At 35.0% G+C, this 13,945-nt stretch overlaps 2 protein-coding genes across 3 annotated transcripts in view; one reads left to right on the top strand and one right to left on the bottom strand.

Annotated features, from left to right (window-relative positions):
• Positions 1-2,428: 2,428 nt before the first annotated feature.
• Positions 2,429-13,945, bottom strand: part of naa38 (N-alpha-acetyltransferase 38, NatC auxiliary subunit) — a 156,598-nt gene continuing 145,081 nt past the window's right edge. Inside the window, exon 4 of one of the 2 annotated variants that reach the window (XM_065284622.2) lies at positions 2,429-6,384. In XM_065284622.2, coding sequence (XP_065140694.1) covers positions 6,378-6,384 — 7 coding nt within the window. In that variant the 3' untranslated portion in view covers positions 2,429-6,377. Of the gene's footprint in view, positions 6,385-12,652; positions 13,106-13,945 lie in introns of those variants that run through there. The other variant, XM_065284621.2, reaches the window with a different exon arrangement.
• Positions 7,345-12,516, top strand: LOC135774481 (uncharacterized). Its single transcript, XM_065284617.2, has 16 exons — positions 7,345-8,096; positions 8,753-8,860; positions 9,089-9,163; positions 9,263-9,334; positions 9,426-9,500; positions 9,602-9,799; positions 9,876-9,999; positions 10,127-10,412; positions 10,522-10,545; positions 10,617-10,826; positions 10,899-10,990; positions 11,096-11,200; positions 11,535-11,649; positions 11,736-11,817; positions 11,928-12,092; positions 12,168-12,516. Exons 1-16 carry the CDS (start codon positions 7,903-7,905, stop codon positions 12,436-12,438), a joined length of 2,196 nt encoding a protein of 731 aa, XP_065140689.1. The 5' UTR covers positions 7,345-7,902; the 3' UTR covers positions 12,439-12,516.

Here is a 13,945-nt window from a genome sequence, read left to right as displayed (position 1 = left end):
GGGTGGTTATTTTTAAAATGACCTAAAAATAACTTATACAGAACGTTATTTTTTGGGTTTTTTTTTTTTTTGGAACCATAAAATAACGTTCCCATAACGTTGCAGGGTGGTTATTTTTAAATAACCAAAAATTACTTATACAAAACGTTATTTTTTGGTTATTTTTTGGGGGTTTTTTTTGGAACCATAAAATAACGTTCCCATAACGTTGCAGGGTGGTTATTTTTAAATAACCTAAAAATAACTTATACAGAATGTTAATTTTTGGTTATTTTTTGGAACCATAAAATAACGTTCCATTAACGTTGCAGGGTGGTTATTTTTAAAATGACCTAAAAATAACTTATACAGAACGTTATTTTTTGGGTTTTTTTTTTTTTGGAACCATAAAATAACGTTCCCATAACGTTGCAGGGTGGTTATTTTTAAATAACCAAAAATTACTTATACAAAACGTTATTTTTTGGTTATTTTTTGGGGGTTTTTTTTGGAACCATAAAATAACGTTCCCATAACGTTGCAGGGTGGTTATTTTTAAATAACCTAAAAATAACTTATACAGAATGTTATTTTTTGGGTATTTTTTTGGAACCATAAAATAACGTTCCCATAATGTTGCAGGGTGGTTATTTTTAAATAAACTAAAATAACTTATACAGACCGTTATTTTTTGGTTATTTTTTGATTATTATTTTGGAACGATAAAATAACGTTCCCATAACGTTGCTGGGTGGTTATTTTTAAAATAACTTATACCTAACGTTCTCTAATGGTTGTTTTTTGGTTATGTTTTTTTTAGGAAATTAAGTGAAAGCATAATTAAACCCATTATTCCTTAAGTGAGCACATCTGTTATGCGCATGCTCCTCTGCATGCGCTTACCTCGCGCTCTTCACGAGCACCCGCTTTCTCTTGTACGCGAATTCGCATAACTTAAAAAATAACGATCGTTAACGGTTTTCTTTCCTCAGAGACATACATTATATTAGCGTTTCTTTTTTTCTCTTTCTTTCTTGATTAAGTAACTTAAATATGTGAGAAAAAAATGTATATATGAGTGATTTCCGATCGATTAGAGGAGAATATGAGGAGAATATGATGTTAGAAACTTTTTTTAAAAATAAACGAATAGCCGCCTGTGGTAAGATCTTTTTACCTAAAGTTAATGAAATGTTTATTTATTTGGCATTTGGTTTTTACTTCAGAGTCTAACATTATTTTAGTGATTTATTTTCTTTCTTCATTAGTAACTTTAATATGTAAAAAACGAAAACATATTTTAATGATTTCCATGAAGGAGAATGTGATGTTAGAAGCTTTTGATTGTTGTAAAAACTGAGAGCTATTCGGCTAACGTTAAACTGATCTGTTAACCTGAAGTGAATGAAATGTTTATGTATTTGTCAATAGGTTTTACCTCAGTCTAACATTTATTCTAGCGGTTCATTTTCTTTCTTCATTTAGTAACTTATATATGAGAACTAATATATATTTAAGTGATTCCTGTCTATATGAAGAGAGGATGTTTTTGATTATTGTAATAATGGAGAGGCGGCTAACTGCTGTGGTAAGATTTTTTGATCCAAAGTAAATTAAATGTTTATTCATTTTCAATAAATATCTGTTATAAGTCTTCTTTATTGTGTTGAAGTCACTAGTTATTTATATATTTGATAAAATACAATGCTATCTAAATTCAATGCGTGGTGGGTTGAGGTATTTTTATTTAAAATAACCTGTGTTATAAAACATTCATCTAATGTTTCAATAGACATTTTTTCAGTAATAAAATAATTTAATTGTTATAAATGTTGTTATTAATATATTGGTTTATTCCTTTTTATATGGAAATGTGTTTAACTTATTTTGAATAGATATGATAGAAACACAACATGGATTGTACCAATAGACGTGCCATACTTCACTGCAGCTAGAGTCTTGAGCTCTGCACGCTCTTTCAGTGCGTGCACTGTCCTGTAGATCATTAGCCTGTTTTTGTTCCATGTCAATTGTGCATACTCCCATCAAAAATGTTTGGTTCCCAAAACGTTCTCCTAACGTTAGAATAAGGTTCCCATAACGTTATTTTTTAAGGTTTGTTTTTGGTTAGCCAGGAAAGTTTTCTTTACGGAAATAGAACTTTATTTTTAGGTTAGTTTAACATTCTCCTAACGTTATTCTAACGTTATAATAATGTTAGGAGAACGTTAGTTTTAGGTTAGTTTAAAGTTTTTCTAACGTTTTCCTAACGTTATCCTAACGTTATATTAAGGTTAGAAGAACGTTAGTTTTAGGTTAGTTTAACGTTTTTCTAACGGTTTCCTAATATTATTCTAACCTAAAACTAATGTTCTCCTAACGTTATCATAACGTTAAAATAACGTTAAATTAACCTAAAAATAACGTTCTATTTCCGTAAAGAAAACTCCTGGCTAACCAAAAACAAACCTAAAAAATAACGTTATGGGAACCAAAAATTGTTAGTTGGGCTTTTGCTTTAGCGGGAGCTGATATCTGCTGTTGTTTCATTCTGGTTTGCCATTGCATAAATTATATTTGGCTAAAATACTTGTGTTTACACATGTTGCAAAGTTTTATTCTACCAATGATAACACCTATTAAAAATAAACAAATAGCGTGCTGCTTTGTGGTCATTATTGTGTCATTTGAAATAAAAGAATTTCAGAGTCAAAATTGCATAGCACCACTTCAAATATGTCTGCAAATGTTAGTTTCCTGGTAAATAGGGAATAAGTTGCTATTTTTATTGTACTTACCTTAAAAAAAAGTTAACCACACTAAATCAGCTGGACTTTTGTTATTAAAATCAAGTATACACTGTAAAAAAACTCCGTAAAAAAACTGTAAATCTCTGGCAGCAAAGTTGCCAGAAAAATTCTGTCAAATTACGGAATTGTTTTTTTCAAAATTTCATACAAAAACCGTAAAAATACAGATAATCTTTTACAGTCATAATACATTAAATTACAGAATATTACTGTTAATAACTGTTATAAAACTGTAGAAAAATTATGTGAAAATACATGAAAAAAACTACTTTTCAGGTTAATCCCTGTAAAAATACAGCTTTTATTAGTTAGTTTATTAAGTATCTCTGTATTTGTACAGTAATATTCTTTTAAAATACAGTTTATCTTTGTAAAATAACTAAAAAAGACCTGTATAAAACGTAGTAAGTATGTGAAAATACATCAAAATACAACTACTTTTCAGGTTAATCTCTGTAAAAATACGGCTTTTATTAGTTACGTTATTAAGTTACTCTGTAGTTATACAGTAAAATTCTTTTAAAATACAGTTTATCTTTATAAAATAACTAAAAAGACCTGTATAAAAACGTAGTAAGTATGTGAAAATACATGAAAAACAACTACTTTTCAGGTCAATCCCTGTAAATATACGACTTTTATTAGTTATTTTATTAAATTGCTCTGTGTTTATACAGTAATATTCTTTTAAAATAACTAAAAAGACCTGTATAAAAAAACATAATAAGTATGTGAAAATACATGAAAAACAACTACTTTTCAGGTTAATCTCTGTAAATGTACTACTTTTAATAGTTACTTTATTAAGTTGCTCTGTATTTATAAAGTAATATTCTTTTAAATCACAGTTTATCTTAGTAAAATAACCAAGAAAATTTCATAAAAAAGTAATCAGTATGTGAAAATGCATGAAAAACAACTACTTTTCAGGTTAATCTCTGTAAAGGTATGGTTTTTATTAGCCATTTTATTAAAAGACATGTATAAAAATGTAATAAGTATGTGAAAATACATTGTAAAAAAACAGTTTACTCTTAGATATAGCTTATCTTTACAAAACAGCTAAGAACAATGTATGAAACCCAATAAGTACATAAAATCAAAGACTAAAATATTACATAAATATATTTGAACAAAATGATTGGACAATAGAAAAATAATCATAGTATGTTAAAATTCCTCAAAAGTAGCTACATACATAATCTGTAAATTAAGGTATTTAGTTGTCGTTATATAAAACAGCCATGTCTACCAACATTAATTTTGTGTTAAAATATAGCCAATCTCATGTATAGTAACTAAGAAATGTTATTTCTTGCATTAAAATAAAAACTATAAGAATGTATAGGGTACCTCCTTTAAAACAGAACAGTCATTTTGGTCAATTCTAAACAGTATTTAATGTTAATTGGACAGTAGAAATACAAGCAAAGCATAAAAAATAGCTACATTATGATAATTAATAAAATAATTGTGTCAAATAAAATGTTTTACTGGCAAAATAAAAACATTTCATTGAGGAAACATTTCAGGACTTTTCTCCGCTCAATGGACTTCAATTGCAACCAAAATGTTGAAGTCCAAATCAATGCAGTTTCATGGGCTGTGCACAGTCGCACCTGAGAAATAAGGTCTTACAGTATCTGAAACGATCTACCATTTTCTAAAATAATAATAATAATAATAATAATCATTTATATACTTTTTAACCACAAATGTTCATCTTGCCTGGCACATTGAAGACCAGCACATTATATCATCTCGTTGGAAACATTTTAAATAATAATAAATTAAAAAACAAAGATGTTGAAATTGGAGGAAAAATTAGATGGAATTTGTTGCCCTACCCTGCCTTTTTAAATGGAGTACACAGATAAATATATTAGATAAATGACATGACGGGGGACAATTCCAACGAGATGACGTAATGCCTGGCGCGTCGCAGACCAGCACAAGCTTAACAATTGTGGTAAAAAAAGTATATAAATGTTAGAGTTGGGGTACTCGAACTTGGACTCGAGTCCGGACTCGAGTCCAATTTTGCATGAACTCGGACTTGTCACGCACTGGGTGAATTTGTACTCGGACTTGACACGGACTTGGGCATTTTGGACTCGGAAAATATCCCGAGTACAGTCGAGTCCACGTCATGTGCAACATTAAAAACAGCATGAACTTGAGATGAGAAATTAATTAATGTCTCGTCTCGTACACACTGCAAACTTTCGAGAGTGACAACCGCATTTAAATGCGGGAGTGAATCCCCTAAATGTTCGTTTCATGTCTGTATGGAACAAGACTCACTCCCGAAAATGTGATGATTGACACAGAAATAACCATAGCAACGTTCTGCCGTCTCGCGTGCTTATCACTCACAGCTTTGACAAAAATAATCTAACAGCATTGTGTTTTGCAATGAACCTCCGTCCGGACGTTGTGTATTGTACCCCTCTTTTGTGAGGCTGCTTCACAGCGCGCGGTCTTGCAGTGTTGCCAGGTCCTCGGCTTTTTTGTACGTAAATACCGTAAATTACTGAAGTGTGTGTGTACAGAACAGGATTAAGCATTAAAATGTGAAGTGACAACCCAATTTAATTGGCAGTATGTACGGGACCGTCTCCCCTCCTGTTATTTTACTGCAACACACTGGCAGGCAGCAGCCAGTCGCATCATACTTGCAGACAAACACATCACACACATCAATGCGTGGCTAGCAAAGTCAGCAATAATTTGTTTTGCTTACGAAAATCATAGAGAATTTATTTGCAAGACATCTGGTAAAAGAAGATACCTTTATATCCCTTTCTTTTCTTTGAAATCAGTTTTGATAGGAAACAAGTTGACATAGAATAAAAATGTTCAATGGCAATGACAAGATGCAATAGAGGTATTTTTATTACATTTTTATATTGCCATTGGTTAAATAGGTTGAAGGGTTAAAGTATTAATAAAAAGTAACCATTTACAATACAAATTTTTTTATCTTTTTTCAATTTAATTACTTTCTGGACTCGGGCGAACTCGACTTGGACTCGGCCTTTAAGTACTGGACTTGAGTCCAACTCAGACCCTTTTGGACTCGGACTTGAAGTTTAAGGACTTGGTCTTGACTCGTACTCGACAAAGGTGGACTCGGACCCAACTCTAATAAATGTTTTTGTGGGTTTTTTAGAAAATGACCAATCGTTTTGCTAAAGAAGATCCTATTCCTCAACTGGGATTGTGACGTGTAGTCCATTGTGTTGAGAAAAATCCTGAAATGTTTTCTTCAAACTTAATTTCTTTTCCACTAAAGAAAGAAAAGACATGGACATCTTGGATGGCATTGGTGAGTAAATGATCAGGAAATTTTCATTTCGAGGTGAACTAATCCTTTAATAAAGGCCTTCTGAAGCAAAGAGATGCAGGTGTAAAAAAAATATAACTTTATAATCTAAATTATCTAGCTTCTGCCAGATGACAGTATGCATTCATATGGTGTCAGAAGAATTGTCCATCTTAGATTACACAGATTTCAGATTAAAAACTACTATTTCCACACCTGGGTTGCCATGGTCATCCGATGTAGATCCACAAGCACAGGTTTTTCTATAATCTGAAATCACAAAAGGAGGAAATATAAAAAAAAAAACTATTAAAATTTAGGGTTAGGACTAACTATGAATAACTTTTGCATAGTGCACCTTTAGGGGCGGTTTCCCATACAGGGATTAGACTAGTCCTAGACTTAATCCCTTTTAAGAGCTCTCCAAACTGAAAACAATTTGCACTGACATATCTTAAAATACATCAGTGCCCTTTGTTTTACCTGAAAATGCACACAGGTAATGTTTTTAGTAAGGCATGTTTGTTAAAACTAGTTATATTTCCTAATTAAACTAAGGCCTAGTCCTGGATTAAGCTAATCGTGGTCCGGGAAACCGCCCCTTAAAGTGTAATGGATTAGTTTAAAGGGACACTCCACTTTTTTTAAAAATATGCTCATTTTCCAGCTCCCTTAGAGTTAAACACTTGATTTTTACCATTTTGGAATCCATTCAGCCGTTCTCCGGGTCTGGCTTTATCACTTTTAGCATAGCTTAGCATAATCCATTGAATCTGATTAGTCAATTAGCATTGGATGTTTAAAAATAACCAAAGAGTTTCAATATTTTTCCTATGTAAAACTTGACTTCTGTAGTTACATCGTGTAATAAGACCAACGGAAAATTAATTTGTGATATTCTAGGCAGATATGGTTAGCACTACACTCTCATTCTGGTGTATGAATCAAGGACTTTGCTGCTGTAACATGGCTGCAGCAGGCGCAATATTATGCAGTGCCCGAAATTAGTGCCCTGTGATTGAAAGTTACTAAGGGGACTACTTTCGGGCCCTGCGTAATATAATTGCCCCTGCTGCAGCCATTTACGGCAGCAAAGTCCTTGATTATTACACCAGAATGAGAGAATAGTTCTAACCATATCGGCCTTAAAAAAAGCAACTATTAATTTTCCATTGGTCTTAGAAACCTACACAATGTTATTTACAGAAGAGTCAAGCTTTGAATAGGAAAAATATTGAAACTCTTATTTTTTAGCGTGATGCTAATGGTGTAATCAGATTCAATGGATTATGCTAAACTATGCTAAAAGTGGTACAGCCAGACCCAGAGTGTTTAACTCTAGGGGAGCTGGAAAATTAGCATATTTTCTAAAAAAGTGGAGTGTCCCATTATGCATTCTTTTAATTTCCAAACTCATTATGGAGGAAGCATTGATAGCCCTTTACCACCAAGGGAGAGCTGGTGCTGGTTTGGAGCCAGAGCAAAGCAAACCAGTTCTTAGTAAGCTAGTCAGTTAAAGTGACACCATGTAACTTTTCAACCTTCATAATAAAATTTCAAGACCCTTGTGATAGTACATCGACTTTAAATAGGTTGAATGACATGTCTACCATACCATGACGGTGTCTGTATCGCTTTTACTCGTACTTTAAAACTTAAGGTTTGTGGTAGTAACCAGAGCACAAAAAAAAACTACAAAATTCGTCTGCTTTACGGCATACGTCACTTCCTCCACTTCCTTAAATTCGGACGTGAGAGCGCAGCTGCTTATTTACGGATGTTTTTGTCATGGCCGAAGCAACAACCACGAGAAAGAAACGCAAGGTTTTGTCTGAGGAGACCAGAAAGAGAAAACGGGAGAGTGATCGAAGTAAAGGAAGGACGAGGATCATTATTGGGCCAGCGTTTGCTCGCTGGCGTGAACTGAAGGAGGAGGAGGGCTTCGTGACCGATGCGGACTTGGCCGTCATGCTTTTGGACTAGTAAGTAATGTTGTTATTGCTTGCATACTCTCTCTACTTCTTCTAATTTGTTGTCTGCCTGTCTGTGTTACGTGATTTATGTGATCCTTCTTTTATCTTCATGAATCAAGTAATGCTAGTACAGTAGCGAATTATCTATCTGGTATTTAGTTTGTAAACGCTAACATTATACGTGATGGTTAGCTATTGCTATCGGTAGCATTATCGTTCAGATTTGAGCTTTACAATTGCTTACATGCAAATTACAAATGTTTCCTTTTTTGCCTGTGCACTTGGCATTGCTTTGCTAGGGCTGTGCAAAAAAAAAATCGCTTGCGATTCTCATGCGTGTTTCATCAGTAAAGCCTGTTCGGTAAATAGTAGTAAATCGCCATCAGCTGCTTTCAGATGGAGCTGCATTTATTACACACACCCGTAGTTCACAGAGAAGCTAGGCAAAACCGTCTTCAAAATAGAGGCAAATTGATTCCGATAATCAATGCGATTTGGCCTTTGTGAACTACGGGTCTGTGTAATAAATGCAGCTCCATCTGAAAGCAGCTGATGGCGATTTACTACTAATCACCGATCCGGCTTTACTGATGAAACGCGCATGAGAATCGCAGGCACTTTTTTGCACAGCCCTATTTCATACAATGACTTGTTTTTTTGTTTAGCTACGAAAGCAGAGGTCCAGCAACTTCCACACCATATAAAGGAGAGTGCACATCAAAACCTCCTGGACCACCAGTATCGAGTGTTACAGACTCTTCGGATCATGACAGGTTTGCACTATGATTCAACTGTATACAGTTTGTGGTACAATTCAAAATATTCCTACTAAAATATATATTTATAAGACACTACACGTCTCGATGATGATATTCATAAAATTATGCTTTTCACCTACATAAGCAGATTGCCAGTGTCCCTATGTTGTAGATGTAAAACTAACAGAACTATACAGACAAACCAGAGCTTCAGTGATTCCAACATTCTTTTATTTTTTGTAGGGGGAGAGAAATGGTCCTTTCCGGTGTAGAGGAGTTGATCACAGAAAGTCAAAAAGTTGATGTGCTTGAATCAAGGTGAGTCCAATGACCAATCATTTTGGGACAAGAATTTACTCGTGTTTCTATTATTATTATTATTATTATTAATTTTATTATTATTATTATTATTGGCAGTATGCACTCGTTGGCTATTTCAGAGGAACCTGATGATGACCTAGAGGCTGCTAATGATTTGCAGAATAGTATGTAAGTGCTTTACATTGTCTGTAAATTACACTTTTCCTTTACGTATGTATAAAGTGTGCATTTCAATTCCAAAATTTATTTTTCTGTGTAGGATTGAGATGGAGGAAGCTGTTTGCTTGGAAGATGAAGACTCTGATGAGGATTATGTTCCTTTCATCTATCTACGGTATGTACTGTTCATAAATAACTAATCATCATAGTGATTTCGCATTTGTCACAAAATATATGAAGCTGTTTAATGACACTGACTCAATGTTTTTTAAACAGGTCTACAAGAAGGGGGGCAGAGATTGAGAAGCTACCTGAAATACACATAGATGAGGCTGTGCTGGATGTAGAGGATGTGCCCATAGTTCCTGAGGAAGACCAACGCTTTCCTTTCGAACACAAAGTTGAGACTGTAGAGGACCTCATAGGAAAGAAAGCGAACATCTGCTACAATGACAACTTGCTCTCTCTTGCAAGGTAAGTGTATCTATATGACCTTTAGGTTTTCTACTATCTTACAACAGCTTTACATTTCCTGTTTTACCTTTTGAAGGTACATGCAGTTACCTGTACAGTTCTGTCAGTTCAGAGACCCAATTTTGGGGACACAATGTAATGGAAGGCCTCCTTTTCATGTGCAATTGAAATCCAGAGGGACAGGTGTCATTCTTGAATGGGTAAGTGTAAGTGCAGCACCACTATTGCTTTGAGAAGAACTGTCTGGAGAGCCTGCTAAAATGTGTCACTTAGGAATGCGTGATAATTTGCATGCAAATGCTAATTGCTCTATTAATCTTTTCTTAGGTTTGCACTCACGGCCACACAGTTTGGCACTGGAATTCCCAGCCAGTCCTAAAATTTGGCATGCAAGGAGGCGATTTCATGCTTTCAACCAACATTCTTCTCTCTGGCAACAACCACAGAAAAATCCATCTCCTCTTCAATTTTATGTGTATGGGAATGGTGTCTGAGAGTACATTTTTTGCCATACAGTCTGAATACTGCCTAAAGCCTGTTGAGGAGTTTTGGGAAGAGAGTAGAGAGAGGGTGTTGAACAGGCTTCGACAAAAGACTGAAGTAGTTGTACTTGGTAAGTATCATTTTCAATGTTTGTATGTCACTAAATGTGTCATTGTTGGGAAGCTTTGGGGAACATTGCTGCATTTCAGTTGTAATCTTGGTTCTCTTCTTTTTATCAGGTGATGGCAGAATGGACTCCCCAGGTATGTTGTGCTATAAAAAAAAATCTCCATGAGTGGTAAAAACCCTGTTAATAACCCAATTTTATGTGTAGGTCACTGTGCACAATATTGTACGTACACTATGATTGAGCTTGAGACTCGTGATATTGTGCACATTGTGAGCGAGGACAAAAGGAAGTGTGGGAGGAATTCCGTCATCTTGGAGAAAGTCTGTTTTGAAAGTACAATGGACTGCCTTCTCAACGAAATCCCTATCAAAGAAGTAGTGACGGATGCTCACAGACAAATATCTGCCTTGCTCGGTAAGTATAATCCACACTCAATCTCACTTCTAATCCAAAAATATTTTATCTTATGAAACATAATATCTACAGACCCAGTACGTGGAAAATACAAGGATTGGTCTTTAACTCATTCGCTGGATGTTTGGCATGCTTCAAAAAATCTTGGGAGGAAGCTCCGCGAAGTAAGTAAAATTGCCACAATTACTGTTATATGTTGAATGATTTAATCTCAGATAGGAATATACATTTGGTACCAAGATCATTCTCATTATTTCTTTTGTAATCAGGCAGCAAAAGGCAAGGAAAATTCTGTGCTGATGCATTGGGTCAAGGATATTGTGAACCATTTCTGGTATTGCTGTCAGCATGCAACAACTGTAGAGCAGTTTAAGGTATGTGACTAACAACAGGTACTCAAGGTGTCAGTCAATTTTAAAAGCATAGTTTTCCCAAAAATGAAAATTCTGTCATCAATTTCTCACTTTTGTTTTATTACAAACCTGTATAAATTTATTTGTTCTGATGAACACAAAGAAAGATATTTTGAGAAATGTTTGTAACCAAACCGTTTGTGGACCCCATTCATTTCCATGGTATTTTTTTCCTACTATGGAAATGAATGGGGTCCACAAACGGTTTTGTTACAAACGTTTCTCAAAATATCTTCCTTTGTGTTCATCAGAACAAAGAACTATCCCTTTAATCTATCAATGCTTTTTTTTACAGCTGCTGTGGCATGGTGTACTACATCATGTACGCAATGAACACACATGGGCCACAGGGTTCTGTGAGCATGAGCCATTGGATGACAGCAGTCGAGAAAAGCCATGGATACAGCAAGGTAACATGGAGCATTTTGTTTTACACATCTATATAATTTAATTTAGTTCAACTGCATGTTGATATCATAACTTTCTTGGCTTGTAGGTTCTGCTGCTCACCAGACCCTAACTGCCATTGTTTTGAACAAACGCTGGCTGAAAGATGTCAAAAAGTACATTACATTCAGGTATGTTTATGCAGTTTATCAAATTTTTTTTCCTTATCATTTTGTTACTTTGGATACTGTAAATGCCATAGACCACACTTAGACTTACAATTTCAATCTAATTTTTACAGGACTACCTCAGATTTAGAGAGTTTTCAGAACCATATTCTGATGTATGCAGGGAAGCGCTTTGCCTACAAGTACAAAGTGTACAGAACCAGGGTTTTTCTTGCAGCAATTGATTACAACTACCACAATGGCCGCGAGCATAGACGCAACAGAAAAGGAGAAAAAATGTATGTATTTTTACTGTATACACTTTTTAATTTATTATTGGAAGGGGAATACTATGTGGTATTCTGTGTTTACAGTTACAGAAGGTACTACAACAAGAAGTTGAAAAACTGGAGTGTGCATGTTACAAAAGAGGCCAAGACGTATGCCTACATTCCCGACCTTCAGAAGGCAATTTTCAGGAAAAGATTAGAAAGTGGGTCAGGCATTCCTCGAAGAAGAACTCTTTCTCAAGATGACCCTGAGCGCCTTGGGCTGGTTGGCACAGCAGAGACACCACCCCCCACTGCTGAACTTGTGGCAAGACACATTTCTCGTGGAGCAATGGCTCTAGTAATGGAAGACTAAAACTGAACAAAAACTGTTACAAAACAAACATTCTTTCTTTATTTGAATAAAATAAAATATTGAATATTATAACTTTTACACTGTGCATAGTATTCTTTTATTATTATTATGTTTTCTTTGGTACTGCAAGTCAATGGGTAGTTAGAGAAATAACAGTAAAATCTTCTTCCAAAGACGTAAACAATTGTAGAATCTTCTTGAAGTACAAAATAAATATAACACATGTACTCTTTTTATTGATAATAAGTCATGGAAGCCGGCGCACTCTAAAGCCTGTGTATTGTCCGTTAGCATCTGGATACTTGTCCCTAATGCGCCACACAACACAGCTTGCTATGACCGTTCTGTTGCCCTCCCCCAAACGCCCATGTTGCCAGAGCACGAAATTCCTATAAGCTGCATGTCTGTAAGAGCGCTGCTCTTCACCTGGTTCCTGGACATCATCGACTGCAAAGATGTCATTCCACGCAGCACGAGCTAGACGCAGAACTCCCTCATCCAGGATGTAGAAGTCCATGTGTGGCAGTTTACTAATGCAGCTGTCTGGATGCTGACCACAGCAGAGTCTCTCAATATCTGTAGGCATGTCTCTACAGCGTCCTCCTCTTCCTCTCACTGTTTCCAGTGGGGACTCGGAAGATTCTTCAAGCGGCGACGAAAATGATGACTAAAAATAAAACCATAGACATCGGCATAAAAGTGGATATATAATGCATGTAAACCGTGTAACAAAACTGATGTAAGTTACAACATTCTGCCGTTATTTGTATGCTTCAGTTCGTTTGTCCTTTTAGACATTCATATATGTGTATTATTAGTGGTTTATACGATTTTATATATTGTATGTATATTTATGCATTTGGCAGACGCTTTTATCCATAACGACTTACAGTACATTACAATTTTAGATATGAATGTGTATGTATTATTACAGGCTTACTTGATTTTAAATTGTAAATCATAGTTTACTACAGTAAAAAAACACAAATTAGACGACGTAAGTCCGATCTAAAGAGAAAATAAATCGATAACAAGCACAATAACAACTTTAAAAAAAGTTTTTGGTACAAAACGTTTACATTTTGCTCCTGCCAATCGACTGTCATGCACAGTTTATCTCCAACCCTAAACAAACACACCTGAAGTAAACAATAAACGTCTTCAGCACTGCTTGGTCTTTGACTTACCTGATCAGACATTGTTTTCTGTTCACTTTTGTAAAATTTCTTTATTCTGAGGATGTCGTCTTTTCCTTTGCGACAGTGTTGTTGCGCATGTGGCCTCTAGGGGCGCTAGACGTGAAAATACATGTCTAGCGGCCCCTAGTGGCCAAAAGTTACATGGTGTCACTTTAATCCATGTCTTTCTTCCCTCAGTGGAAGAGAAAAATGATTTCTGAACTTTTCTTCACAGATTGGAGTTATATGGAACCCAAACTCTTCTTAGTTCAAATCAACGCAGTTTCAAAGGTCTTTGAAGTGCTTTCACAGGCTCTGCACGATACCAG

This window comes from Paramisgurnus dabryanus, chromosome 5, assembly GCF_030506205.2.
Source record: "Paramisgurnus dabryanus chromosome 5, PD_genome_1.1, whole genome shotgun sequence".
In the NCBI taxonomy this organism is placed as follows: Eukaryota; Metazoa; Chordata; class Actinopteri; order Cypriniformes; family Cobitidae; genus Paramisgurnus; species Paramisgurnus dabryanus.
Note: the sequence above shows the minus strand (reverse complement) of the source record. Positions and strands in the feature narration are given on the sequence as shown.